The sequence below is a fragment of the Arabidopsis thaliana genome, assembly GCF_000001735.4.
Source record: "Arabidopsis thaliana chromosome 1 sequence".
In the NCBI taxonomy this organism is placed as follows: domain Eukaryota; kingdom Viridiplantae; phylum Streptophyta; class Magnoliopsida; order Brassicales; family Brassicaceae; genus Arabidopsis; species Arabidopsis thaliana.
The window spans coordinates 22,274,577-22,299,402 of NC_003070.9; the positions used below are offsets into that span (position 1 = coordinate 22,274,577).

Here is a 24,826-nt window from a genome sequence, read left to right on the forward strand (position 1 = left end):
CTAAAACCTTACTAGTGAAGCTGTATATAAAGAAATTGGGAAAAAGTCACGAGGACATTTTGTGTGAATGAATTAGAACTCATTTCTAAGACTTCCTCGATCTCATACCTGGCTGAAAACTAGAAGTCAGCAAACGACGAAGACAAAAGAATAGTGTGGCGCACGAATGGAAAGGCTTAGCGTCTTTTTAATAATGATCATGACTTCCACAACCTCCTTTCTGTAACACATATACTTTGTTAGTGAACCAATGAGAAATTTTCAGTAAGTCGTGAATATTTTCCAGTAAGCCCATTTATGGTTTCTACAGTTATTATATGGTTGATTGATTGGTCTGATTGATCGGGGTTCCATATTATTTGTTTATGCTACTATAAGATTAGCTGCTTACTGCTGTAAGAAAAAAGAAAAGGATTATCTATTTTAGTATTTACCTCTTCAATATTTCTTCATTAGTTTTTTAATTGGAATAGACCAACAAGAATTTAGATTCATGAAAATGTACTTCAAAATATGATTTCTCTATATTAGTTAGATTTTCATTGGCTATATATTTGACAGCGGAATGCCATCAGTTTATGGCCTAGCTAGTAATTCATTATGGGGTTCAAAACAAAATACCAAACTATTTCCTCCATATTTTTGTTTCTTGGCTTTTTTTTCTTCTCCATTTATGAAAATATACTATATCAAATTACTATAAAAAAAATTCAGTAAATAATTCATTATATAACTTTTAAGACTACAATTAAAGTGTTAAACAGAAATCTAAATTGATTTAGTCAGATTTGAGCTTACATTAAATAATTATTTCTAAGAAATATGTCTAATAAAAAAATAGTAATTTTATATCAAAATAATTATGAATCATATTTTGCCCAAAATCATTTTTCTAGTGGATATCCTTGTATCTATTTTGACACTCACTGGACTACTTGTAGAAGAGTGACACAGTGCTTGAGGATTTGGAATTCAAAATTTTAGCTATACGCGGGACAATTTCGAAAGCGGAGAATCTCTGCCATGGAAAACAATGCTCCGGTTCCGAAGCTTCTTCTACAAGTAAGTCACCGATCATCTTCACCACTCTCTGATCGATCTTTCTCCGTTTTTCATAGATTTTTCTATTTTTTCTGTTCTGAGAAATTCAAATTCTGTAGTTAATCTCATCTGCTTTCCAAAGATGCCGTTTAGCAGAAGATCTCTGTAGATTATCAGTTCTTCTTGACCAATCCACCGAAAGAGATCCTCCGATTACTTGTATTTCGAGTAATTTCACTCTCTTTTGTTTTTGATTCTGCGTCGCCCTCGATGAAAATCGAATCTGTCTTCGCTAAATTGGTCACATTATCTGTCTATTTGATGCTGTGTATAGTTGCCGATACGGGAATTGGATGCAATTTGGAGGAATTTCAGAATTTGAGGTGCCCAAGAGAATTCAATGGAGCGAAGATTTGGGGTCAGTTACATTACTAGCATCTTCAGTATTCGATTATTGAATGTTAACTATGAAATTTTAGTTTTATTTAGAATTGTACAAATTGAGCTGAATTTGTTCGCTTCTCTGTTATCTTTGTAATACGTTAATGCGATTCTGACTGTGGATAATGATGTGTTGCAGATGGGTTACTCTCCGTCAAAACGACTTGTAAGTTTTGCTATATTGACCTCAAATCTTGCTTATGGTTTTAAATGCTTTAGCCTTTTTCCTGGTTTTGCTTGTAAGTCCAATGGAGAAACATATCTTGTTTTCCTCTCTGGGTTATATGATTGATTGTTAGTTGTCTACATTAAGTTCGAGTCACCGAAACTAAGTAACTTGTTATTGTTCTTCCTCCACTGTGGTGATGGAAGTGCAGGCTTTACTGACGATGAGGTATACTATTATCATATAAATCTGGATGAGTATATAGCGAACAAAAGACTGAAAAGACAACCTTCTCAGGCTAAGAATGGTGCAAAGTTTAGGTGTGCAAGTTCCTCAATTTATATCTTATTTCACTGATTTCTAAGCCACTGTGAGTGCCCTTGACTTGATTATATATTCGGATTGTGTTGTTTTCAGTGGGACTGAAGTATCCCTGAGTGTTTTTGGAAGTATGGATGTTCTCGTGGCACCGATAATTGGCTTCTTTCAAAAGGTCTTCCCTTCTCTTCTGCAACCTTGTTGCTCTTGTAACTACTTATTTCAATTGGATTCAAGTACAGAACACAACGTTACAAAAACACTGCTAACCACTTGTTATAGAACCAAGATAAAGAGCCAAAATATTACATCTTTAAGGGAAGAAGAACCGTACTGAATTCCAATGGAATGAAAGTTTATGTTTGAAGGTCGCTCATTAGTTAACCAGTGTTTAAGCTACTGCTTTAATTTGGTCAAGCAATGAATCTGTATCATGAATAACCGAAGCTTGTTTAGTGGTTTATATTTAGCATATCTTTTAAATTGGTATTGTTGGCCTTCTGGCCCTATCATTTGAGTGTAGTCAATTTTGTCAACTTAGTTCCCTCATGATTGCTTAAGTTACACTGTAATGATATTTGTATCCTGTTTTCTTGCAGATCATTGTTCTACAGATACTTGTAAGTTCAAGTGACTCCCTTTGGTGATTTACAATTTTGTCTAGAAAATTGGTTTCCCTATACATGGTAATTTAGAAAGAGAACCAAACAAATCATGGAATTACAAAGCTGATTCTTTTCTTCCTCTCAGAATGTCACATTGGATCTGATGGTTAAACAAGGGACTTCTCCTGGTAATCAAACTCAATACGTCTTTGCAGTGAACGCTGACAAAACTCCATGCTTTACTGCCTCCAATCTTGAACGGTTGAAGTCTGGTCTTGAGGACTATGTTTTAAGGCATGCTAACTGTTTGGATACGATGTGTGACTATTGCTTCTCTGATAGGTATATAAAATGTAACACCATTCTTGTTTCTGGTACTCTTACGACTTAACTTACTTCGGCTTATATAAAATGTAACACCATTCTTGTTTCCAGTTCCACTAGTTAAGTCTGACAAATCTTGGTATATTTACTTTCAGAGAGCATCTAAAAGTTGGAAGTGGAACAGTATGCCAGGAAGACAAACATAAGAGAGTTGGAGGGACGATGGAAGTGGTTATTGTGATAAGTGACTTGCTAGAGTCAACTCAGCATTGCAGCAGATCATGCAACGGCAAAACAGAGGTTTGTTAAACTCACTCTAATACAAAAGCTCATATTGAGATGTGATGTATGATTGGCTGATCTTAACTAATGGATTTCCCCAGGTTCTATACTTTGACAATTTCTTACCTTCCCCTGTTCCACATTTGGCATTGAGCGCATTGAAAAAGATTGACTGGAAAAAATATGGTTTGATCCTGGCGAATGTGAATGATCAAGACGGACATGTGTTTCTCGAGTGGGACAATTTCCCTTCATATGTTCAAATACAAATCGCCCTCCATTGGTATCACAATCAATATCCAACAAGGCAGAAGAATGGGCCTGGTATAAGTCTTCTGAAGAAGGGAATAAAAAATGCTTTGGACAATTTGAAGGCTAAACATGAGGGTTTTCTTCTAAGCTCACATTCTCGTAAGGTGCTCTCTCGGTTATTCTCCTTTGTTGTTTGTGTCAATCTCTTAAATTTATACAGGTTTGACCAAGATTTTGTTGTTGTTGTTTATCTTTCTTAGATTTGCAGCTATGTCCCTGACCTTGCAAGATCAATAGCAGGCCTAATATTCTCCTCTACTGACTTAGACTTCCAAGGAGATTGCCTATCTGTTCTTGGATTTCAGACACAAGAAGTTGAGCGTGACACAGTCGAGAACTATATCCAGAGAAAGATCGTGACGGTTATAGGAATGAATGAGAGGAAACCCCAGAAAGACCAAGAAGCTGCTCCTTTTCTGTTTTTTGATGGCGAGTCTGAGACGTCGTTCTTTGAAGATGAGGAAGTAGAAGGTGAGTATTACTCTAGCTCCCTGGAATGATACATCTGCTTCTGACAAGTAGATAGTAAAATTGTGAAAATATATGTTACGCATTTGCATATGTTATTGCTTACAAATTCTCATCGTTTTGGATAGACTTGTTTATAAAAGCCTTACATGATCAAATCTGTAAGAATCTGCAAGTTTGTTGTGTTCTTGAGCTAGTTTGTCCAAAGCCAGTAACACAATTTTGCATCACTTACTTCTCTATTTGTTTTTCAATCACATTCAGATCGAGAAAATTCCACGCATGAATATGATGCTACAGCAACTAAAGCTTATACACAGTTCAAATGTCTGGCGACTATGCTGCAGGAATAGTCAATAGGGCACTTTCTGATTCTAGGCTTAACATTAGTAGTATATTTGTTCTGTACAGCTTCACAGTGATATGTTTCTGATCCGTACATAAATATAGCAATACAAACACTTCATTTCCTTAGTACTTTAACACTTACACACTTTAGCAATACTATTTGAAAACCTCTCGGGTCGAGAAAAAACTCACCAAGGTTTCTATTTTCTGGTTAATACTATTTCAAACTATGTATACATATATCAAAAGAAAACAGATAGAGGAACACACCAAGTCTTGTGACTTCCCTGCAAGATATCTCAAGCAGCAGAAGGAGCAGGAAAGTAGGTCATTTCTGGTTCAAGAACGGAAGCTAGGATGCTTGATTTTGTAACGGTTTCTTCCGCATCTGCAGGGATTTTCGATTTGAAATCGAGAGATTCATCATTATAGACATCCCACCATTTATCAACTAACATCTTGATGTCTTCTCTGTCCATGTTAGCTTCTTCTCCTGTGTATCTCCATGGCTTGGATCCCTATCAACAGAAAAAAGGAATCAAATTTCAGCAACAAGCTTAAGGGGCTCAGGGTTTCAAAGCAAAGACAGAACTACTTACAGCTGCACAGTAGTGAACAACTTTGACTTTCTCCAGCTCCACGTTCTCCGGGTGACGCCAAAGCATAGCCAAAACCAGATTGTATACCAAAGGGATCGGTTTGTACACTTTCTCAAAGAACATATTGAGAAAATCCTGTCCAATCAAAGTTACAAAATCCAAAAATTTATTAAAAATCAGGTCTTGATTTGGATTTTGGAGCATTTCAAAACCAATGAACTAATATGTTACTCACTTGTTCTGCAAACGGTGAAGGTGGTGTGATCTCCAGGGTCTGAAGGAGACTCTCATAAGTCAAAGGACTAGGCTCAAACACAAACATACCGGCGTTGAAATACAGAGGAGGAGGTGGAGATTCCATATCTTCTGGCCACGTGACCTTCTCCGGGCACTGTTGACAATACCCAATTGAATACTGCAGCGAGTGGCTCCATGTTTTCTCACAGAAACAGTCCATCACGGCATAGAAATATGCATCAGACAAATCAAAGAGGTGATCGATATTGTCAAAGACTTGAATATCTGCGTCAAGGTATATCATCTTGCTGTACTCTTCAAACTGCAACACGTTTCAAAGGTCAGAAACCACAAAGATCTTTTAACCATAACATATCTTAAGTTAGATAATTGTAAAGAACGTAACTTACGTTCCAAATACGAAGTTTTGAGTAGTTGAGAACGTAATAAGCCATGGCAAACTCAACTTGGTTGTCTGGAGGATAAACAGGTTCGATCTCACGCACGACACAGCCTTGAGACCTCAAGATCTCTCTATGTTCCTCAGGCACATCAGGTAACATAGCAACAACAAGAGGATACGCACTTTTGACCTTACGCAAACCCTTTGCTAGTCCCACCACTCCCTTCACGTAGTCTCCATTTCCTGCCAAAAACGTCACATAAGCTCTCCTTGGAGGTGCTTGATGCGCCTTTTCGGATAAATACATCGGGTTTACGGAAATCTCAGGGGCCATTTTGAGCAAAGAAAAAGTATTGGGGTAGGTTATAGAAGATAACTGAAAAGTTTTCTTGAGTGTTTGAGAAGTAAAAGAACAGTTTGATGGACTTGTAAACTTTTTAGTTACTTTGGTCTTTGGCTTGTGAGTAGTTTCTACGAAGGCTACCACAACGTTTGATTAAATAGGCGTAGCGCGAAGGGTAAATCCGGAACAAATTAATTATGAATAACTTTTCTTTTTTCGATATTGTTCTTCTATTAATTGCATTTTTATATAAGTTTTACTTTTCAGATATGAAAATTTAAACCTTTGGCTTTTTTCCATGGGTGATGTAACTAACGAAATGAAAAGTCAAATATAGCTTTAGAGAAGTTCTTGATGTATCTAGAGAAGATTGCAAAGATTTATTTTTATTTATAGTTCATGAATTTTAAACTTTTTAAAACTGATAGTATAACTTGAATTCATGTTCACAATTTATTTTTTCTTTTGTGTATATATGTTCCGTAGATTTCGATTATGGACCGTATTTGGTTGACAATAACAAAATGTAGAAGAAAATTTAATAGTTAAAGTGAAAACAAAACGGTAGAATTAAAAAATATCAAGACAAATTTTTGTTTGTTCAGTAGATAAATTTAAATCGTTTTCATAGATTATAAAAATATTTTAACGAAAAGGCAGATTCAAAAGGGTTAGTAATATAATAAGATTGGACGAAGTTCCTCGTGGAAGGTCGTTAAGGCTCCAAGGATGTGGCATGTGTGTAGAAGAACTTGGCAGTTGGCAATTATGTTTTCAGACGTTAGAACAATTAATAATTACATGAATAAATTATTAAACGGGTATTAATGTGCACTTAAATGATAATTGATAATCCTTTATTTAAAAATTATTTTGAATCCTTTTTTTTTCTGTTTATCCAACTTCTGTTTGTTAAAAGTTAAAACTAATGTTGTAAGTTTAGAAAATACAGTATAACTAGAGATTTTTGATGGTTAGCTATTTGATGAGAACGAGAAAGTAGAACGACACAAGTACAAAAGAGTAAAATGGTAATTCACTACTGTAAATTGCTTTATCAAATTTAATTTATTTCACATAAAAAAGAAAATATAAATAAGTAGCTATTTATTTCTTTTTTTTGTATGAATGTTAAATTTGTTCAGCATAAAATATGGTTACATTATACACATCTTTCATCCTTATGTGTTGAGTTTGAATTTGAAAAAAATTAGAGAATATAAAATGAAGTAAAAAATAGAGTCTAAAGACTATTTGTATGTGATTTTGGAATATCTAGTTGAAAACATTTCTCGCAACATATCCTCTTAGCTTGTCGTTGTTCTGTATCTTCAGAGTGCAATGGTTTAAAGAAGAGAAGCCGCATAAAGTTGTTTGTTCTCCATGTCATCTTCTGTTCTTTTCTCTCTCTATATATCGTGTATACTGTTTGAAACACACATACTATAAGAGGAATTGACGGGTGCGACTTAAGAAAGTACATGAAATCAATGAGAGTACCTAGCTGAATAAAGAGACATGTCGGTATTTTATGTCACTTCATTTGATGAATTGATGAAGAAAACATTTGTAACAAAGGTTGATAACTCGGCTGCAATTATGTCTTGGAGTTCAGACAATCGATTGATCGAGTCATCGAGAGTAGCAGCTAATATGCCTAAATTAATAAAGCTTAGTTATGATGAATTTTGGTACGACATTTCCTAGTTAAAAAAAGAAAATACAAATGAAAACATTTGTAGCTTCTATGAGTTTTTAGTTTATGCGACTTTTGCCAAAAGATTGTATAAAATAGAACGAAAATGTGTACTTTAGATCGAACACAAACAAAAGCGTAGGTATTAGAGTTTTTTTATCAGGTGACCTTTTATGTCTTTTTTAATTAACAAATGAAAACAATGTGCCCATATTCCACAATTATATTGTTATTTACATAAATGCTCTTTCATGTCGGTTGGCTCTCCTAATTTTATAATTGCAAACGTATAGTAGTCTGCCATGTAGCTTTTTTAGATTTTACTTTTTCTAACATAAAAATATTACTTTTTCAACCATTTTACTAGATTATCTCAAATGAGCAAATTTTTAAAGATATTATTTATATATGTAACATAATACAGTTTATTATAAACATTTTGTTTTAATATTTGTATTACAAAAAAGATAAAAATATGAAAAAAGTTTCTGTTAAACTATATTTTTTTGAAGTATGTGAAAAATGTTAACTATTCAGTAGGAGTCGTAACAATCTGTGTAAAATATTTTTTTTCGCTTATCGTTATTAATCATATACTTCATGCATTTTTATATAATAATAATAATAAATATAACAGTAGAATATACGATTTATCCAAATTCTATTCGTCACATGATTGAATCTTAAACTTTTGATATTTTTTGTTTGTTAATCGAGAAAATTATTATTAATTCACTAAACATCACAATTTATTAGAATCTATGTAATTCGACATATTTATTTGAAATACCATATCTCGTTAACCGATAACCATGTTTTATTGAAATGTGATTACTGGTTTTTGATTAGAATTTAAATTTAATTTGATCTAATCCGAATACTCTAAAATTTAATTTGATTTGATTTGTTTCGGAAAGGTCTTTGAAATTTTTTGAGGTTTTTGTCAATTTTAAAAATTTCCAAATCTTGTAGACCATTGTTGAATTTTAGATAACTGTTAAGCAACTAACCGATTCGAGAAATTTTTAGTTACCACCCAACAATAACACATTATATATTTTTACTAAAACCACTTTCCAAGTATATAAGCGATTTTATCCCAGAGAGACCGTTGGAATATTTTATAGTTATATGAAAGAAATTGAAACAAAAATTATATAATTTATTTTCTTGTGTAAAAAAGCTTCGAGAGACTCCTTTGCTCACAACACCAATTACATTGTCTTACTAAATTAGTGCCTGATTTCGGTCATGAGCTAGATATTCATAAGGGAATTTTAAATTGAAAAAATCTCTTTAAAATGGTAAAATAATTGGAACTTTGTTTTCTACCTATCGACATCCTTTAATTAATTTATATTATAACGAAAGATAATAAATAATTTAGACCCTACACATTGGCATCACGTATTACACGCGTTTAGGGTATATTTGGTATGACTAGTTTTACCATTTTTATTGGTCTCTATAAAAAAATGAAAAGGACAATTACATTTTCATTTTCTTAAGGAGACCGGCAAAATTTCATAACAAGTGGCAAATGGTATAATCTTCATAACCTATACTTATAAATCGAAAACGTTTAGAAAAGAAAGAAAAAATCGCATATATTTGCTATTTTAAGCGTTTGTAGTAAACAATCATGATTAACATTACAATGGGAGACTCGAAATATGATTAAGATGCATATGAGAACAATCTTGCCAAAGTTAAATCTTAAGAAAACCAATTATCTTTGAAAGCAAACTTGGTTTAGGGGAAGGGAAAAATATAATAAAATGTTTCACATCCGGAAAGAGCCAAACGATCAAAGATAGCAGAAACGGTTTGAGAGAGAATAAGTTGAAAACAGTCTAAGAATATTAGCTCATTACAGTTGTCTATTATATCTAGAGTAGTAAAATGATAAGTTTCTTAATATCACAATCCTAAAACAAATAACCATAAGCAAAAACAAATAAAAAAGAAGGTTATATAACAAGGAACAAAGATAATGCTTCTCTCTAAATCCGATATCGCAAAATTCAAGCCTGCCATCAAGAAAACATAGAACAACATCAAAATATGACCACAAAATGACTACAAAACTTTGGTTATATTATTATCATAGTGTGGATTAGGAGATAGAGAAAAAGGTCTATCTATGACTGTTTCAAAACCGATATGTTAATAAACCTTTGTTCCCATATTTATAATTTTAGAATGTGCTTACTTTGTTAGCAATGTTGTTGGAGAGCCAGTCCAGGCCTTCGTACAGTCCCTCACCGGTGGTGGCGCACGTGATCTGTATGTACCTGAAGAGATCAATCGGAGAGTGTTGGTTCTCTGGTTTGTGAGCTAGACTAATAGCAAAGGAAAGCAACAAAGGTCGATAGATCATGATGCTTACCAGTGACGCTGCCGGAGAGAGTGGAGTCCAAGCTTATCAGTTATTTCAGCAGCATTCATTGCGTTTGGAAGATCCTGTTTGTTGGCAAACACAAGCAGTACTGCATCACGAAGCTCATCCTGCAAGGTAGAAACATTGATAAGGCCAGCCAAGTATATAGGAGCCTTAGATGATCATGCTAATCAGACTCAGACAAGTCTGTTTAGAACAGCGGTAACAGCGGTCAACATGGTCTGCTACTAGGAAACAGAAAGTACTCAGTAGAGGTTATTATTACTAGTACATGCTACCATAAGCAATCATGCAACTGATGAATGATGATAGAGCAGAGGAAATGAGATGATGTAGCAATTATTTGTGTTTAGAAGAAGAGAACTGACCAATGGTGGGGATGGTGGTGACAATCTCACCAAGCTTGAGCTTGTACAAAATGGTGGTCTTACCAGCAGCATCAAGACCCACCATAAGGATGCGCATCTCCTTCTTGGCGAAAAGCCTGCTGAAAAGCTTTGCAAATGAAAGCCCCATTTTTGTGATATTGCAGAGAAGACATTTCACTCAAGATTTAGCATGAAAACTATACGAAACAAAATACAAATAGATCAAAGTCAACCAAAATATGAGCATCCCAAAATGTATTGAAGAACAATGATCACCAAAGTGAGAAAACCAATCAAAAAGAAGATCCCGATGATGTTGTATTCGGAATCTCTTCACGGCACGTATATTCATATTCCATAAGATCGTAAGAAGCTAATAAAAATGATCTAAATAATACCTTTCGAACTTGATACCAAGGGATCTGAACGAGAGAGAAGCTTCAAAATCAACGTGACAACGAGGTTTCTAATGAAAATTTGCTCTCGAAAGGTAATGTATTTTTTTCACTACCACCCACCTCTGATTATTACATTGTCTTAACTTTTACAAAGAAAGTTCTTGGCCAATTCGTAAATAAAGAAGGTAATGGGGCAAATTCGCAAATACCCAAAGTGTTGGAACAATTAGCAAATAGTTAGAGTTGTGAGTAATTTCGCAAATATATGAATGAAGATAAAACGTATCTAGTTTCAACGTTAACGTTATTTACAGATAATGTTATCACCGCAGATGTCGCAGATGTAAAAGCATAGAACAGTAATCAAACATTTCAGTGTTATTAACGTGAGAAAAGTATAATGCATCTACAATTTTCGGCTAAACTGGAGGAGTTAACATGGTTGTGTTGTTAAACCCTGTGGGTTCAACGCCAGTATTGAGCCCATCTGTGTATGGTTTCAACCATTTGCGGGAACAGCGCACTTACGCTTTCATTAATCAGGTCTTGAAAGAAATGGATGCATGCTTCATCATCCATGTCAAGCCTAAACTTTTCTTGGAGCTGAATAAAAAGACACCATTTACGAGAATAATAAGGAGCAAGCAAAAGCCAATCCGGTTAGGAGAAGAATGGTGGGTTTCATTTGGTTAGGTGAAAGTGAAAGAAACTTACTTTGAGAATGCCCTTTTCTGGGTCTGAAGCTATATCGGGAATAGTTGAACCCGCCATGAGATGAAACAGATTCAAAATAAGGTTGCTCGATTTCCGGAGAATGTTGTAGGCTTCGCAACAGTAGGATTTGAACCTTGTGTAGTATTGGCTGCAACACAGAATACAAAGTAGCCAACATTTTCAAGTCTTATATGCTGCAACTCTCAGAGCAAAATATTCATGGAATTATATCATTTTAAGGTACCTTTCTGCTCCGCCCATGGCTTCCACCATTTCTTTGCAGAGTTTCATAGGTGGAGGGAATGGTTTAGGATCTCTACCGAGAATAAAAGCAAAATCAACGTGGAACAGACGACCATCATCTGTAAGGAGGAGGTTGTCCAGGTGTCTACATATCAAAATCAGGCCATCATCACAATTTACAGCAAATTGAAAAAAATTCTCAAAAACCTTAACGAGATCATGTTTTGCACCATACCTGTCTCCAATGCCAAGTATATATGTGATCACAGAATAGCCCGCACAACTTTTTATAAATGTATCAAGACAAGTGGCTGTTATCCCGAAAGGTGCATGCTCATCAGGATGAAACTTCTGCAGATAACTTGTTATGCTTCGGTGCTCTGAGAGAATCTAAACATGCAAAGGCACATATCACAGGATAACGAGATTAGCTACTCTCAAAATTATAAGAGAGGGTCAAAATTACTTAGGCATGGGGGCAATGGGTTTAAGCACTGATACTGTACCTGAGCCAAAGAACGGGACGGTATGAATTCCAACATCCCTTCGTCATGTCCAGTTGCTAACACCTTATAAGGCGTTAGGCATAGATCAAGATTTTCCAGCTTAAGTAGTCTATCCATGAGCCAAACCATTTGAACAACCTATCGAGTAATGAAAAAAAATCACAACATAAACAAAAATTACAGATAATATGATGTAATGAACCGAATATACCAGTTGGTCTTGCCGGAGATCATCTCCCTTCTTAAATATAAGTTTGCAACTTCCTCCTTCTTCTGGTGTTCGGAAAGTAAGGCGCAGAGGATGCAATGCACTTTTAAAGAGTGATGATTCTCCTGCCACAATCCCCTTTATGAGAACATTAGGGGTAAGCGGTGATCGAATAGGCTGAAAGAAAAACAAAATCCAAAAGTTAATACACAAGGGTTAGAGAAACTTGACTCAGACATTCTTGGATAACATCACATTTAAAGGCATTAGTTACCAGTTAAAACCATAGTGAAAGTACCTCTTCGAAGTAGGTAAGTTCGCTAAGCAGTCCACCTAAAAGCTGCCTGAGCTTCTCAATTTTTTTCTGGGTGTTTCCACGTACATTCCTCACTTCTCGTGTAATGGAACATAACTGAGCAGTCAGTTCTGTTTGGCGCACCAAACTTTGCCACAATTGATATCCATCTTCGCCGTTAACACCAGGCGGCAGCTGCCATCAAAGCAAATATCAGTCTAGATCAGCTAAACAGATCTCACTTGACGTAGAAAGCAGCTCAATTCCTTCAGCAGTTTGCTTATCATTCTTGGACAAACACTAACTAAAAGTAAGGACTATCGTATTATCTTCACTGCATCATACATTAGCTTTTCAAGAGACAAAACCCGAACAATCTGACACTGTTAACAATGTATATCCCAGGTTCAAAAGGTTTGCAATCTGACTATTACAAAGAAAACAGAGGCAGGAGGAAGATTGATCTATGTATTTAACTCAGTGAAAAGAAAACAGGGAAAGAAAAGGGAGTATATAGTAATTAGGTCCACACCTTGATTATATTCTCCTCGAGTAACTCATATGTACTGTAAAATCTCTTGGCATAGACATGGTCATGAAGTTCCACAGCAACATACCACCGAAGAAAACTGGCCAACTCAATATTCTGTAATGCTAAAAAATTTGAAAGAAATGTAACGGAAGTCAAGCAATGTAACAAGTACATAAACCAGTTTTACATAGAAAACTCAACATGATTTCATGTCTAGATGTTCAGCACATACCCCTCTGGACAAGGAATTGAGAAAGGCAAGATCTATCAGAGCGTTCAAAACGAAGAGCCTGAACCAGTTGAAGCAAGTAACACTGAAGCTCTTCATCATCAGCTCTTTCCAGGACACTCACAGCATAAGCTCGAACCTATCAGTAAGTGTAGTGAAGAATGAGCCTACATTTAAATATACCAAGATGACAGCCAAGCAGATCGAGTGGCGAATTAGAAGAGCAGAAGAAAAGTAAATTGGACACTCGTAGTACCTCTTCACTCTCAAATAGAGGAGACAATAGCTCCAAAGCATCACATACATCTATCATTTCCCATTTGTACATCAGTTGAATTGCTTGCTTTGCTTCCTGCCAACACGGGAAGCTTATGCAACATGAATAATAAGAACCATGAAAATAGATCTACAAGTAAAAGTTGTACACTTACCTGAACATCACTCCACTCCACACAACGAAGAAACTTTGTTAGAGCTCTCTTTTCAGACATTAGAGAGAAACGAAACTTCCAAAGAAGTTGTCTTTCATCTCCACTCAATGTCCTTGTTGGCGGATATTTCAAAACTCTTTGAATGGATCTAAAAATGAAAAAAAAAAAGAAAAAAAAAAAGAAGACATCATCTAACCATGAGACTATATGCGACTATATATCATAATTATATATATGATCATGAAGTGAACTGTTTCCCTGAAGAATGCCACACAACTCCAATTCAACCCAAAAACAAAAATTCATTCCAACAGAGTCCCACACTTACTTCCGCTCGATATTACTTGGCTTTAGATCCCTGTCGATAATGCCACGATCCAAGCTCCTTGCCAGCTTTAGTTGCTTGTTCTCTGAAGGATTAGTCTTTCCCAGTTCTGTATCCCAGACAGTAACAAATTCATTTGTTGAACCTATTGGGGCAGTTATGAACAAATTGGCTCCAGACTCCTTGAAATCAAAAGCAGAGAGACATAAATCCACTGGTGATTTCAATATTGCAAGACACACATGGAGACAATTTGAATATATAAGAAGGTCACAGACAGATCTAACTGCAGTAGATACTGCACCTGAAATACAACCCGATGTTCAAAACTACAGAAATCAATGACCACAAACAGATGTGAGCTTCCATGTTTGGTGCTTTCTTGCTCCTTAATCGTATCCAAGGATTTCAACATAAGTCGATCCAGCCAATCTATGCTTTGAATCTGCCCCCTCTCATACTTATTCATGAGCTTCTCTAAACGCTCTAGCTCTCCACGCTCATGCCGTGGAACCTACGAGTACAGAAAAATAACAGATAACCCAAGAAAAAGTAGGTCGGCATCAAGAACGATATTTCGGATTATATAGGAAGAGTTGAGATGTATCAGAAACCTTTCCAGGAGTAGAGGTTGGAAATGAACCATCCGCTTCTTTCCCCTGCCAGAGCCTTAGCTTCTGCTTCCCTGATTTCATTTGCATCTTGCTGTTAAAAAGAAGGACTGTTGCCCCACCAATCAGTCCCTCAGTTTTGCCACACGAAACATCCCATACCTGATATGAGCATAAACTTTTCGATAAGCAGAAAAAGGAGAGAGGTACCATAAAAGAAGCAATAAGGTCAGAGAGTTTTTGTTTACTGTAATCGCAAGTTGTGAATGGGCAGTCAAGTCCCGGTATTTAGAACTGAGAGTGATGAGTTCGTTCCAGCAGTATGGTGGTCCTGTAGTTTTCAATCTGGAATTAAGAATAGAGCTAGATGAAACACAAAGCACTTCTACAAGAGTCATCAACATCATCAAAACACAACAACACTACAGGGAATAAAGAAACATAAGAGAGAGAAACCTTGTTCTCATGGGAAGGCCAAAAGGAGCTCCATCAATGTACAATGCACACTCAATGTAAAGCTCTGGTTTTTTCTCCTCTGCGATGGAGACAACTCCTGAAAACACACATAAATCAAACCAATTTGCACTAAAAATTAGAACATAATCAATTCAAGCTTCTTTCAATCAGTAACTGTGGGAGATCAAAAATATTTGAGTACCCGAATCAGACGATTTCTTGACGGGGAGGTTTCCATCAAGCTTCTCGATACGAAAAGTGACCGGCGAATTGATATCGCAGGAGAGGAAGAAACGAAACTCGTTCGCACCCATGTATGAAATTTAGACGATCAAAATTAGGGCTTTTTCATTTGAGGAAGAGTGAAATCAATTGGATTTAGAGAATCGGAAACTTGAAATTCGAATTCGTAAAATATGTGTGTTTTTGAGTCGTCGAGAGGAGTACTTGACCGGAGATCATCAGCTTTAATTTGTCCCCAAGTCTGAACGCAGACGACTCTGGGAAAATTTTACTTTTACTTCTACCAAAAAAACAAATTACTTTTACTTTAACATAATTAAAGAAAATAATATAAACTTTGATTTGCATCATAATATACCTTTTAGAATTTATTTTAAACCTTAAAAAAAAAACACAGAAATAACAACCAAAATCTTATAAAATCCCTAAAATTAAAATGTTAGTCTTATTTTGTGACAAACAATAAAATGTTATTTGTAGTAGACTGTAAATCCAAAAGTTTATAGATTTTTTTTCTTTTCTTTTGTTGAGCTAATGTTAAAATTGGGTATGTCATGTACTTTAGATTTTAGTAAAATTGTTTGGTTGATTGAATTTAAATACACAATATTTTTCATTACAATAATAAAATTATTCAAACATTACTAATCTAAAAAATAAATCTCTATGAAAATTGTGTTACTCTGTTGTTTGATAGAGTAATCTTTGTTATTTTTGAACTAAGAACATAATAGAAAATAGATTTATATGTGATTTGTTATACAAAAGTCCGTCATAAGAAAAAATCTGCATCATGGGAAGAATTTAACAATTTGAAAGCAGTTTCTTTTCTACATAATATCATCGAGCTGAGAAATTCTTACATCATATTACAAATTTATTATCTACAAAATCTCTCAAGTCTCTCTTGCTGCTGAAAATATGTGTTAGTAAGAAATGAATTTACCTTTAACTACTACAAGAGTACAAGACCATTAACTTCTCTTTTACGTTCCTTCTCTTCCACTCTTGTTTTTAAATTAAGACAAAGTAAGAAACAGAGAAAAGCAGAGCATAAAGCCATAAACAATAAGATCTCGAATCTTGAGATCAACAAAAAACGCTCTGTTAGGTACGCCTTTTGTTACAAACTTACAAGTTCAAACGGTACCTCATATTACCAAACGTCACCGTAGGAAAATTCAGCCAATTAAAGCCAGTTAAATATTGATATACACATAATTAAGGATTTAATGGAGACTTTTTAGTTTCAACTATGAGCTATAATCTATATTGTAATAATGGACTTAATTAGTTTTTTTAAGATTCCAACAACATGCACGTTACTCACATCCTTTTATCTCAAACGTTTACTTCTAATATATATCTTTGCATATCTCTTTAGAACAATCTCATCACTTACCCTTAAAACATCTCTTTTCTGTCTCTATCTCTCCCACTCTTGTCTTGTCTCAAGAAGAAAATGGTTAAGAAGAAAGTTGCCACTAAAAAAAACTCTCCTTCTCTCGCAATTGCCAAAAAGAAGTCCCGTAGCAACAAAGATGTTGTTTCTGTTGAAGCACCGATTATATCTTCATATAACGATCGGATAAGGCCGTTGCTTGACACTGTGGACAGACTTAGGAACCTCAATGTCATGAGAGAAGGGATCCATCTTCCCACCATTGTCGTGGTTGGAGACCAGTCCTCAGGGAAGTCAAGTGTTCTTGAATCCTTGGCAGGAATCAGTTTACCTCGTGGCCAAGGAATCTGCACTAGGGTTCCTCTTGTCATGAGGCTTCAGCGAAGCTCTAGCCCTGAACCTGAGATTTGGCTTGAGTATAACGACAAAGTGGTTCCTACGGACGAGGAACACATCGCTGAAGCTATTCGTGCTGCAACAGATGTGATTGCTGGTATGTTCTCTTTCTCTCTCTCTAAGTGTTAAGTGTATTTTGCTGCTAACCTGACAGAGACATTTATCTGACCACAAGTGCCTAGAGGTGTTATATGAGCTACTAGTTTGGTCTTTACCCATCTGATTTTTTTACAAGTTTTGCTATTTGATGAAACTGATACAAAGTTATGAGTTTGAGGTTAACAAGTATTGACTATGATTAACTACTAATAAAATTCATGTGCTGCAGGATCTGGTAAAGGGGTCTCAGATGCTCCATTGACCCTCCATGTGAAGAAGGCTGGTGTTCCAGACCTTACGATGGTCGATCTTCCCGGTATAACTCGAGTTCCAGTGAATGGACAGCCGGAAAATATTTATGAGCAGATCTCTGGGATGATTATGGAGTACATTGAGCCTCAAGAATCAATAATCCTCAATGTTCTGTCAGCTACGGTCGACTTCACCACATGCGAATCCATTCGCATGTCTAGAAAAGTTGACAAAACCGGTCAACGGACACTAGCTGTTGTGACAAAGGCAGACATGGCTCCTGAAGGTCTCTTGCAGAAAGTAACTGCAGATGATGTGAGTATTGTTCTTGGTTACGTGTGCGTCAGAAACCGCATTGGAGAAGAGACATATGAAGAAGCAAGGATGCAAGAAGAGTTACTTTTCAGGACCCATCCAGTGCTAAGTTTAATTGATGAAGACATAGTGGGAATCCCTGTGTTAGCTCAGAAGCTAATGCTTATCCAATCAAGCATGATTGCTAGATGTTTGCCTAAAATTGTAAGCAAGATCAACCAGAAGTTGGACACTGCTGTTCTAGAGTTGAACAAACTGCCAATGGTAATGGCTTCTACCGGGGAAGCATTGATGGCATTGATGGACATCATTGGTTCTGCCAAAGAGTCCCTCTTAAGGATTCTAGTCCAAGGAGACTTCTCTGAATACCCAGATGATCAGAACATGCATTGTACTGCTCGCTTGGCTGATATGTTAAGCCAATTCTCTGATAGTCTGCAAGCAAAGCCAAAAGAAGTGGCCGAGTTCTTGATGGATGAGATCAAGATCCTTGACGAATGCAAGTGTGTTGGACTGCCCAATTTCATCCCCAGGTCAGCCTTCTTGGCTATACTTTCACAACATGTTGATGGTATACAAGACAAGCCAGTTGAGTTCATCAACAAGATATGGGACTACATTGAAGATGTTCTCTCATCCGTCACTGCTAAGCGTTCTGACAATTTCCCACAGATTCAATCTTCCATCAAACGAGCCGGTCGTAATCTCATCTCCAAGATCAAAGAACAATCTGTGAATCGAGTGATGGAGATCGTTGAGATGGAGAAGCTGACTGATTACACATGTAACCCTGAGTACATGACGTCTTGGACTCAGAAGACAAGTGCACAAGAGAGCTTCATCGATGCTGTTGTGAAAAATGAGAACATACCTGACTACTTCTCTGTGACTGGATTTGGAAATGTGAAGATTTCGCATCTACGAAAGTATCACGCTCATTTACTGATTCCGGCTTTCGACATGAAGATGAGGATCACATCTTACTGGAAGATCGTCCTGCGGAGAATCGTAGACAACCTTGCACTGTATCTTCAGCTATCTGTGAAGTCTCTCGTCAACACTCGATTTCAGAAGGAGATTGTGGCGGAAATGGTTGATCCAAGAGATGGTGGAGGAGTTGAAAAGATGTTGGAGGAGTCTCCGTTGGTGGCGAGCAAAAGGGAGAAGCTTCAGAATAGTATCAAGCTCTTGAAGGAGTCTAAGGATGCTGTGGCCGCCATTGTTGATCAAAATTGTTAAGCGATTGCTTCTTTCACAAGCTTTGGTGAAATCGGGTCAGGTTAAGAGATCGTCCTTGATTTATTTGTTTCGGTGAAGTCGGGTCGAGTTATTAGGGCTCCTAGATGGGCTATTTGTGGACTTGGGCCTTTTATGTTTTTTGAACTTTCGGATTTTCTTGTTTTCAATCTCAGTTTGGAATTAGTTCTCAGTTTTAACAGCCAACACTTTCCATTTTTTTTCTCCTAAAGAACTTTAATAGGCTTTTATATGCATTAGGGAAACCTAAACATTGACTAGCTCTAGCGCAAAATTACCTCAATAGATTAGCGGAAATATTCACAAAATGGCAGCAAAATCCTACTTAACTTCTTAAAACCCATCTGGGATTGATATTAGAGATTAAGCTATTTCAGTTAATCTCATGTGGAAAAAAGTTAGAGTTTGATACTTAGTTCTATGAAACTTGTAAATCACGACCATTGGAAACTTAAAGCATGCTTGCAATTGAATCATCTGCTAACAACCATTGGAAATTATCAAGTGTTGAGCCCAATGAACGAAAATTATCAAGTTACGCCTTTAGTCAAAATTCCAAACTTCACCACAAAAGAATTCAGCCAATTGGAACCAATAAAATATTCAAATACACATCTTAAGAGAGACGTTTTAGTTTCAACTACGAGCTAGATATAGGTGCAATTACTGACTTAATTAGCTTTTTTCAATTCCAACATGCACGCTACTTGCATCCTTTCATGCAATTTACTTGCTTCGTAAATTCTTCGTATACACAAAGCCCTTCTAATATCTCTATATATATCTTTGCATATCTCTAAGAAGAATCTCACTTACCCATAGAACTTCTCTTTTCTGTCTTTTATATCTTCTACTCTTGTCTTATCTCTAAAAGAACACAAATGGGAGGTAGTAAGAAGCATGTTGTCACTAGAACCTCTTCTCCTTCTCTTGCAATTGTCCAGGCGAATCCTCATGACAACAGAGAAGTTGTTCCCATCGAAGCACCGATTATATCTTCATATAACGATAGGATTAGGCCGTTGCTTGACACGGTTGACCGTCTAAGGAACCTCAATGTGATGAGAGAAGGCATTCAGCTTCCCACCATTGTCGTGGTTGGAGACCAGTCCTCGGGGAAGTCAAGTGTCCTCGACTCGTTGGCAGGAATCAGTCTACCTCGTGGCCAAGGAATCTGCACTAGGGTTCCTCTTGTCATGCGACTTCAGCGAAGCTCTAGCCCTGTACCTGAGATATGGCTTGAGTACAGTGACAAGATTGTTCCCACGGATGAGGAGCACATCGCTGAAGCTATCTGTGCTGCAACAGATGTGATTGCTGGTAAGTTCACTCTCTATCTTGGTATTAAGTGTGTTTAGCTGCAAGAGAGATTACTGAGAGTGCGACCTTTAATCTAAAACATGAATATTTGAACGAAGTTGGTTTACTTACCATAGAATTCCTTGGAGTTAGATGTGTACATATACCTAAATGACAGTGCCTAGTGATGTGTTTTATATACTCTGAAACTCCTAGTTGGATCTTAATGGTCTGGTTTTTTTTCATGCTGTTAATTATACTTTAGCTGTTCACGTTACTTACTGTTGAAACTTCATAGTGTTACTTACTACCATTGATGTCCCTAAAATAAGATGTCTACATGAACCTGAATACAAGTACCTAGATTTGAAATATGATTATGGAAAACCTAGTGTAGTCTGATAACTTTAGTGCTCTTTATACTACTAGTTTTGCTATTTGAAGGAACTAAAAGTGTTGTGTGTGATGCTAACCAGTTTTGAACTTTTGACTACCTATACTGCAGGATCTGGCAAAGGGGTCTCAGACGCTCCATTGACCCTCCATGTTAAGAAGGCTGGGGTCCCATATCTTACCATGGTCGATCTTCCCGGTATAACTCGAGGCCAGTGAATGGACAACCGGAGAATATTTACGAACAGATTTCTGGGATGATCATGAAGTACATCGAGCCACAAGAATCAATAATCCTCAATGTTCTGTCAGCTACAGTCGACTTCACCACCTGTGAATCCATCCGTATGTGAACGGACTCTGGCCGTTGTCACCAAGGCAGACATGGCTCCCGAAGGTCTCCTACAGAAAGTAACTGCGGATGATGTGAGTATTGGTCTAGGTTACGTCTGTGTCAGAAACCGCATTGGAGAAGAGCGTATGAACAAGCTAGAATGCAAGAAGAGTTGCTCTTCAGGACTCACCCGATGCTGAGCTTGATTGATGAAGACATCGTGGGAATCCCTGTTATAGCTCAGAAGCTAATGCTTATCCAAGCAACGATGATTTCCCGCTGTTTGCCTGAAATCGTTCGCAAGATCAATCACAAGATGGAAACTGCTGTCCTGGAGTTGAACAAGCTACCGATGGTTATGGCTTCTACCGGAGAAGCATTGATGGCATTGATGGACATCATTGGTTCTGCCAAGGAGTCCCTCTTCAGAATCCTTGTCCAAGGAGACTTCTCTGAATTCCCGGATGACCAGAACATGCACTGTACTGCTCGTTTGGCTGACATGTTAAGCCAATTCTCCGATAATCTGCAAGAGAAGCCAAAGGAAGTGACCGAGTTCTTGATGAATGAGATCAAGATCCTTGACGAATGCAAGTGTGTTGGACTGCCCAATTTCATCCCCAGGTCAGCCTTCTTGGCTATACTATCACAACACGAAGATGCCATACATGTCAAGCCCGTGGAGTTCATCAAGAAGATATGGGACTACATTGAAGTTGTTCTCTCATCCGTCATTGCCAAGTATTCTGAAAACTTCCCACAGATCCAATCTGCCATCAAACGTGCTGGTCGAAATCTAATCACCAAGATCAAGGAACACTCTGTGGAGCGAGTGTTGGAGATTGTTGAAATGGAGAAGCTGACTGATTACACATGTAACCCTGAGTACATGACGTCTTGGACTCAGATGACTGCTGAACAACAAAACTTCATTTATGCTGTGTTGTCCGATGGGAAAAAGCCTGAGCACTTCTCGTTGACTGGATTTGGTGGAATTGTGAAGATCTCTCACCTACGGAAGTATCATGCTCATCTCCTGCAGCAAGCCTTCGATATGAAGATGAGGATAGCATCTTACTGGACGATAGTCTTACGAAGGATTGTGGACAGTCTTGCTCTGTATCTTCAGCTGTCAGTGAAGAATCTCGTGAATTATTAGTTTCAGAAGGAGATTGTGGCGGAGATGGTGGATCCAAGAGCTGGCGGAGGTCTTCAGAGGATGCTAGAGGAGTCGCCGTCGGTGGCGAGCAAGAGAGAGAAGCTGAAGAACAGTATCAAGCTTCCGAAGGAGTCCAAGGATGCAGTGGCGGCCATTGTCGATCAGAGTTCTGGGTACGGAGATCGTTGATCGTTGGTTTCTCTCGTGATGTCGGGTTTATGGATTGATTTGCTTCGGTTAGTTCGGGTCAGGTATTTTTGGGCTTTTGATGGGTTTCTTTTTTGGAGTTGGGCCTTTTGTGTTTTTCTTTGAACTTTCGGATTTTCTCGTTTATGTTTTTCATATTTTGTGTGTGGTACCGATTAAGCTATTAAGCTTAATAACGTTATGTTGGCGTCTGTTTGAATGAATTTCATAAGTTATAAGTTTCTTAAGAAGATTTTTATTGCAATTATTATTTTCATACCATCTACTATATCATATAGCCTATATGAAACTATCTCTTCGTTTTATCTTCACTCGGATTATTGTTTTGAATTTATTCCATTTAAATGAAAGAATTTGACTATTTTAATTTTTTAATTCAGTAGCAAAGTCGCAAAGAAACATATTTTGAGATTTAAAATCCACAGTAACTAACTAGACCAAAGAACCATTTGGCACAGATTCACTCAATTACGATATTTATCTCAAATCAAAAACAAAAAGTTAAAGTCGAATTTCTTTATAGGAAATGTGGAATAAAACCAATAACTTCGTATGATGGTTTTGCTCGGTGGAAGAAGAAAATAGACAGTAAAAGAAAGTCCGTACATAACTCAAGCAAAGTTAAACCTTTACAAGAGTTTCGTTGGTCTGAATAATCAAATGTAATAAATTTTTGAGTCTCTGGCTGGAATCAGGTTGCCTCGAGGACAAAGGACTTGCACAAGGGTTCCTCTTGTGATGCGATTACAGAGAACTCCTTGCCCTGAGCCTGAAATCTGGCTTGAGTACGATTACAGAAGAGTTGATACTGATGAGTGATGAGGAGCATATCGCCGAAGCTATTTCTTCTGCAGCTGAGGCCATTGCTGGTACGTTCTTACTTTCTCTTATCTGTTACTAGATGTTTATTTATATATTTTAAACCTGCAAAGACAGATTCTTAGAATGAGTCTCTCCACACACTAGAGACGACTTTACGTGTTGCCTAAGTAATCGATTTTTTTAATACTGTATCGTTGAGACTTGAGTGTAGCATGTTTGAGACTAAAAAAATGGATTGTTGGGAATTGTTGTTATGATGAGTAATCTTAAATATATATTCATGTTTTCAGGATCTGGTAAAGGTGTATCATACACTCCCTTAACTCTCCATGTCAAGAAGGCTGATGTTCCTGATCTTACATTGGTTGATCTCCCTGAGATAACTCGAGTTCCCGTGAATGGACAGACTCAAAACATCCATGCGAAAAATCTCCAAGGTGATTATGAAGTACATCAAGCCACATGAATCCATCATCCTCAATGTTCTGCCAGCGACAGTTGATTTCACAACTTGTGAACAAAACAGGGGAACGGACTCTGGCTGTGGTCACAAAGGTTGACATGGCTACTGAAGGGCTCGTGAAGAAAGTTACTGCAGATGAGGTGAGTATCGGAATTGGTTATGTATGTGTTAGAAACCGGATAGGGGAGGAAATCTTTGAAGAAGCTCGTATGGAAGAAGAGTTAGTGTTTAGTAATCATCCACTGCTTTCCATGATAAACAAAGATATCCCTAGCAGCTGCAAAACCAAGTAAACCGCCCCTGAGGAGATCGAAACGGGGACTAATATCCAAACCGAAAATACTTGCAGTAAAGGGTTCTTGTTCTCTGTTTCTTAAAGTAATTATGCTATTTGCTTCAAGTTAAAAATAGAAGAGAATTGGTCCTCCTTATGTTTAGGTTCTAGATGTTTCGGTTCAACAACATGAATAAAGTTGTTAGAGATAAATACAGAGAATGGGCTTGAAAAAAAAGAAACAAAGTATGAACACTTGTTAGGTTTTAAGCGATTGCCAAGGATGTTGTGGCAGCCATTGTTGATCAGGATTCTGGGTACGGAGATCGTTAATCGATTGCTTCTTTCACAAGCTTTGGTGAAGAAAGATCGTGTTTTTAGGTCTTGCCTAAATGTTTATTTTTCAAAGTTCGGAACTTTTGTGATCTCTTTGTTGTTGTTTTCTTATACGCTTGACATTATATAGTGTTCTAGTTTTATAAATTAAAAAAAGAAAAGTTTTTTATTGCATTCTCTAATTTGATGAAATATTAAAGTTAAATTAAAATATTTTACCAATTTAAATTGTACTCGACAAAAAAAAAACTTGTTCTCGAAACTATGGAGAATAA

General features: G+C 36.8%; 4 protein-coding genes, 2 long non-coding RNA genes and 3 pseudogenes across 19 annotated transcripts; 4 read left to right on the plus strand and 5 right to left on the minus strand.

The window, feature by feature from the left end:
• The first annotated feature begins 907 nt into the window (after nt 1-907).
• On the plus strand, nt 908-4,431 carry AT1G60460 (uncharacterized protein). Of its 5 annotated transcripts, NM_104733.4 has the most exons (12): nt 908-1,062; nt 1,161-1,269; nt 1,376-1,459; nt 1,622-1,648; nt 1,860-1,968; nt 2,066-2,141; nt 2,566-2,586; nt 2,717-2,913; nt 3,051-3,195; nt 3,279-3,593; nt 3,690-3,960; nt 4,222-4,431. In NM_104733.4, exons 1-12 carry the CDS (start codon nt 1,024-1,026, stop codon nt 4,308-4,310), a joined length of 1,482 nt encoding a protein of 493 aa, NP_176249.2. In that variant the 5' UTR covers nt 908-1,023; the 3' UTR covers nt 4,311-4,431. The 5 variants fall into 5 exon arrangements, with proteins under 5 accessions (NP_176249.2, NP_001031211.1, NP_001031210.1 ...); NM_001036134.1 differs by lacking the exon at nt 4,222-4,431 and having other exon boundaries at nt 3,690-4,209; NM_001036133.1 differs by lacking the exon at nt 4,222-4,431 and having other exon boundaries at nt 1,006-1,062; nt 1,184-1,269; nt 3,690-4,209.
• On the minus strand, nt 3,706-3,981 carry AT1G08323. Its single transcript, NR_139410.1, has one exon. It is a non-coding gene; the product is annotated as an other RNA (long non-coding RNA).
• Nucleotides 4,399-6,017, minus strand: GolS4 (galactinol synthase 4). Its single transcript, NM_104734.4, has 4 exons — nt 5,552-6,017; nt 5,140-5,463; nt 4,905-5,039; nt 4,399-4,823 (listed from the first exon to the last, which is right to left on the minus strand). The coding sequence occupies exons 1-4, from the start codon at nt 5,876-5,878 to the stop codon at nt 4,605-4,607; spliced, it is 1,005 nt and encodes a 334-aa protein (NP_176250.1). The 5' UTR covers nt 5,879-6,017; the 3' UTR covers nt 4,399-4,604.
• A 3,528-nt stretch (nt 6,018-9,545) lies between these two features.
• On the minus strand, nt 9,546-10,500 carry AT1G60480 (annotated as a pseudogene). Its single transcript has one exon.
• Nucleotides 10,501-10,995: 495 nt separating this feature from the next.
• VPS34 (vacuolar protein sorting 34) lies at nt 10,996-15,813 on the minus strand. Its single transcript, NM_104735.4, has 17 exons — nt 15,503-15,813; nt 15,301-15,397; nt 15,093-15,189; nt 14,848-15,006; nt 14,538-14,747; nt 14,237-14,415; nt 13,909-14,056; nt 13,734-13,829; nt 13,481-13,616; nt 13,249-13,370; nt 12,720-12,911; nt 12,425-12,598; nt 12,214-12,351; nt 11,943-12,097; nt 11,709-11,852; nt 11,465-11,612; nt 10,996-11,353 (listed from the first exon to the last, which is right to left on the minus strand). The coding sequence occupies exons 1-17, from the start codon at nt 15,612-15,614 to the stop codon at nt 11,216-11,218; spliced, it is 2,445 nt and encodes an 814-aa protein (NP_176251.1). The 5' UTR covers nt 15,615-15,813; the 3' UTR covers nt 10,996-11,215.
• Nucleotides 15,814-17,005: 1,192 nt separating this feature from the next.
• Nucleotides 17,006-19,388, plus strand: DRP4C (Dynamin related protein 4C; the record flags this gene model as incomplete). Its single annotated transcript, NM_104736.2, has 2 exons — nt 17,006-17,438; nt 17,670-19,388. The coding sequence occupies 2 exons, from the start codon at nt 17,006-17,008 to the stop codon at nt 19,244-19,246; spliced, it is 2,010 nt and encodes a 669-aa protein (NP_176252.1). The 3' UTR covers nt 19,247-19,388.
• A 397-nt stretch (nt 19,389-19,785) lies between these two features.
• On the minus strand, nt 19,786-22,798 carry AT1G60505. Of its 7 annotated transcripts, none has more exons than NR_139880.1 (2): nt 21,481-22,798; nt 19,786-21,358 (listed from the first exon to the last, which is right to left on the minus strand). It is a non-coding gene; the product is annotated as an other RNA (long non-coding RNA). The 7 variants fall into 7 exon arrangements; NR_139879.1 differs by having other exon boundaries at nt 19,786-21,371; NR_139878.1 differs by having other exon boundaries at nt 19,786-20,563; nt 21,139-22,798.
• Nucleotides 19,845-22,674, plus strand: DRP4D (annotated as a pseudogene). Its single transcript has one exon.
• Nucleotides 22,799-23,467: 669 nt separating the features above from the next.
• AT1G60520 lies at nt 23,468-24,234 on the plus strand (annotated as a pseudogene). Its single transcript has 3 exons — nt 23,468-23,525; nt 23,769-23,915; nt 24,005-24,234.
• Nucleotides 24,235-24,826: the final 592 nt, after the last annotated feature.

What these genes read in the sequence shown, in the direction of transcription:
- AT1G60460 (NM_104733.4), top strand. Translation starts at nt 1,024, where the DNA reads ATGGAAAACAATGCTCCGGTTCCGAAGCTTCTTCTACAA. An exon ending in AAGAATGGTGCAAAGTTTAG is followed by an intron (nt 1,969 to 2,065) that starts GTGTGCAAGTTC and finishes TGTTGTTTTCAG; the next exon opens with TGGGACTGAAGTATCCCTGA. An exon ending in CATGCAACGGCAAAACAGAG is followed by an intron (nt 3,196 to 3,278) that starts GTTTGTTAAACT and finishes GGATTTCCCCAG; the next exon opens with GTTCTATACTTTGACAATTT.
- VPS34 (NM_104735.4), bottom strand. Translation starts at nt 15,614, where the DNA reads ATGGGTGCGAACGAGTTTCGTTTCTTCCTCTCCTGCGATATCAATTCG. An exon ending in ATACTTGGCATTGGAGACAG is followed by an intron (nt 11,853 to 11,942) that starts GTATGGTGCAAA and finishes TTTGATATGTAG; the next exon opens with ACACCTGGACAACCTCCTCC. An exon ending in CAGAAAAGGGCATTCTCAAA is followed by an intron (nt 11,354 to 11,464) that starts GTAAGTTTCTTT and finishes CTTTTTATTCAG; the next exon opens with CTCCAAGAAAAGTTTAGGCT.
- GolS4 (NM_104734.4), bottom strand. Translation starts at nt 5,878, where the DNA reads ATGGCCCCTGAGATTTCCGTAAACCCGATGTATTTATCCGAAAAGGCG. An exon ending in CTTCACCGTTTGCAGAACAA is followed by an intron (nt 5,040 to 5,139) that starts GTGAGTAACATA and finishes TTGATTGGACAG; the next exon opens with GATTTTCTCAATATGTTCTT. An exon ending in TTGTTCACTACTGTGCAGCT is followed by an intron (nt 4,824 to 4,904) that starts GTAAGTAGTTCT and finishes TTCTGTTGATAG; the next exon opens with GGATCCAAGCCATGGAGATA.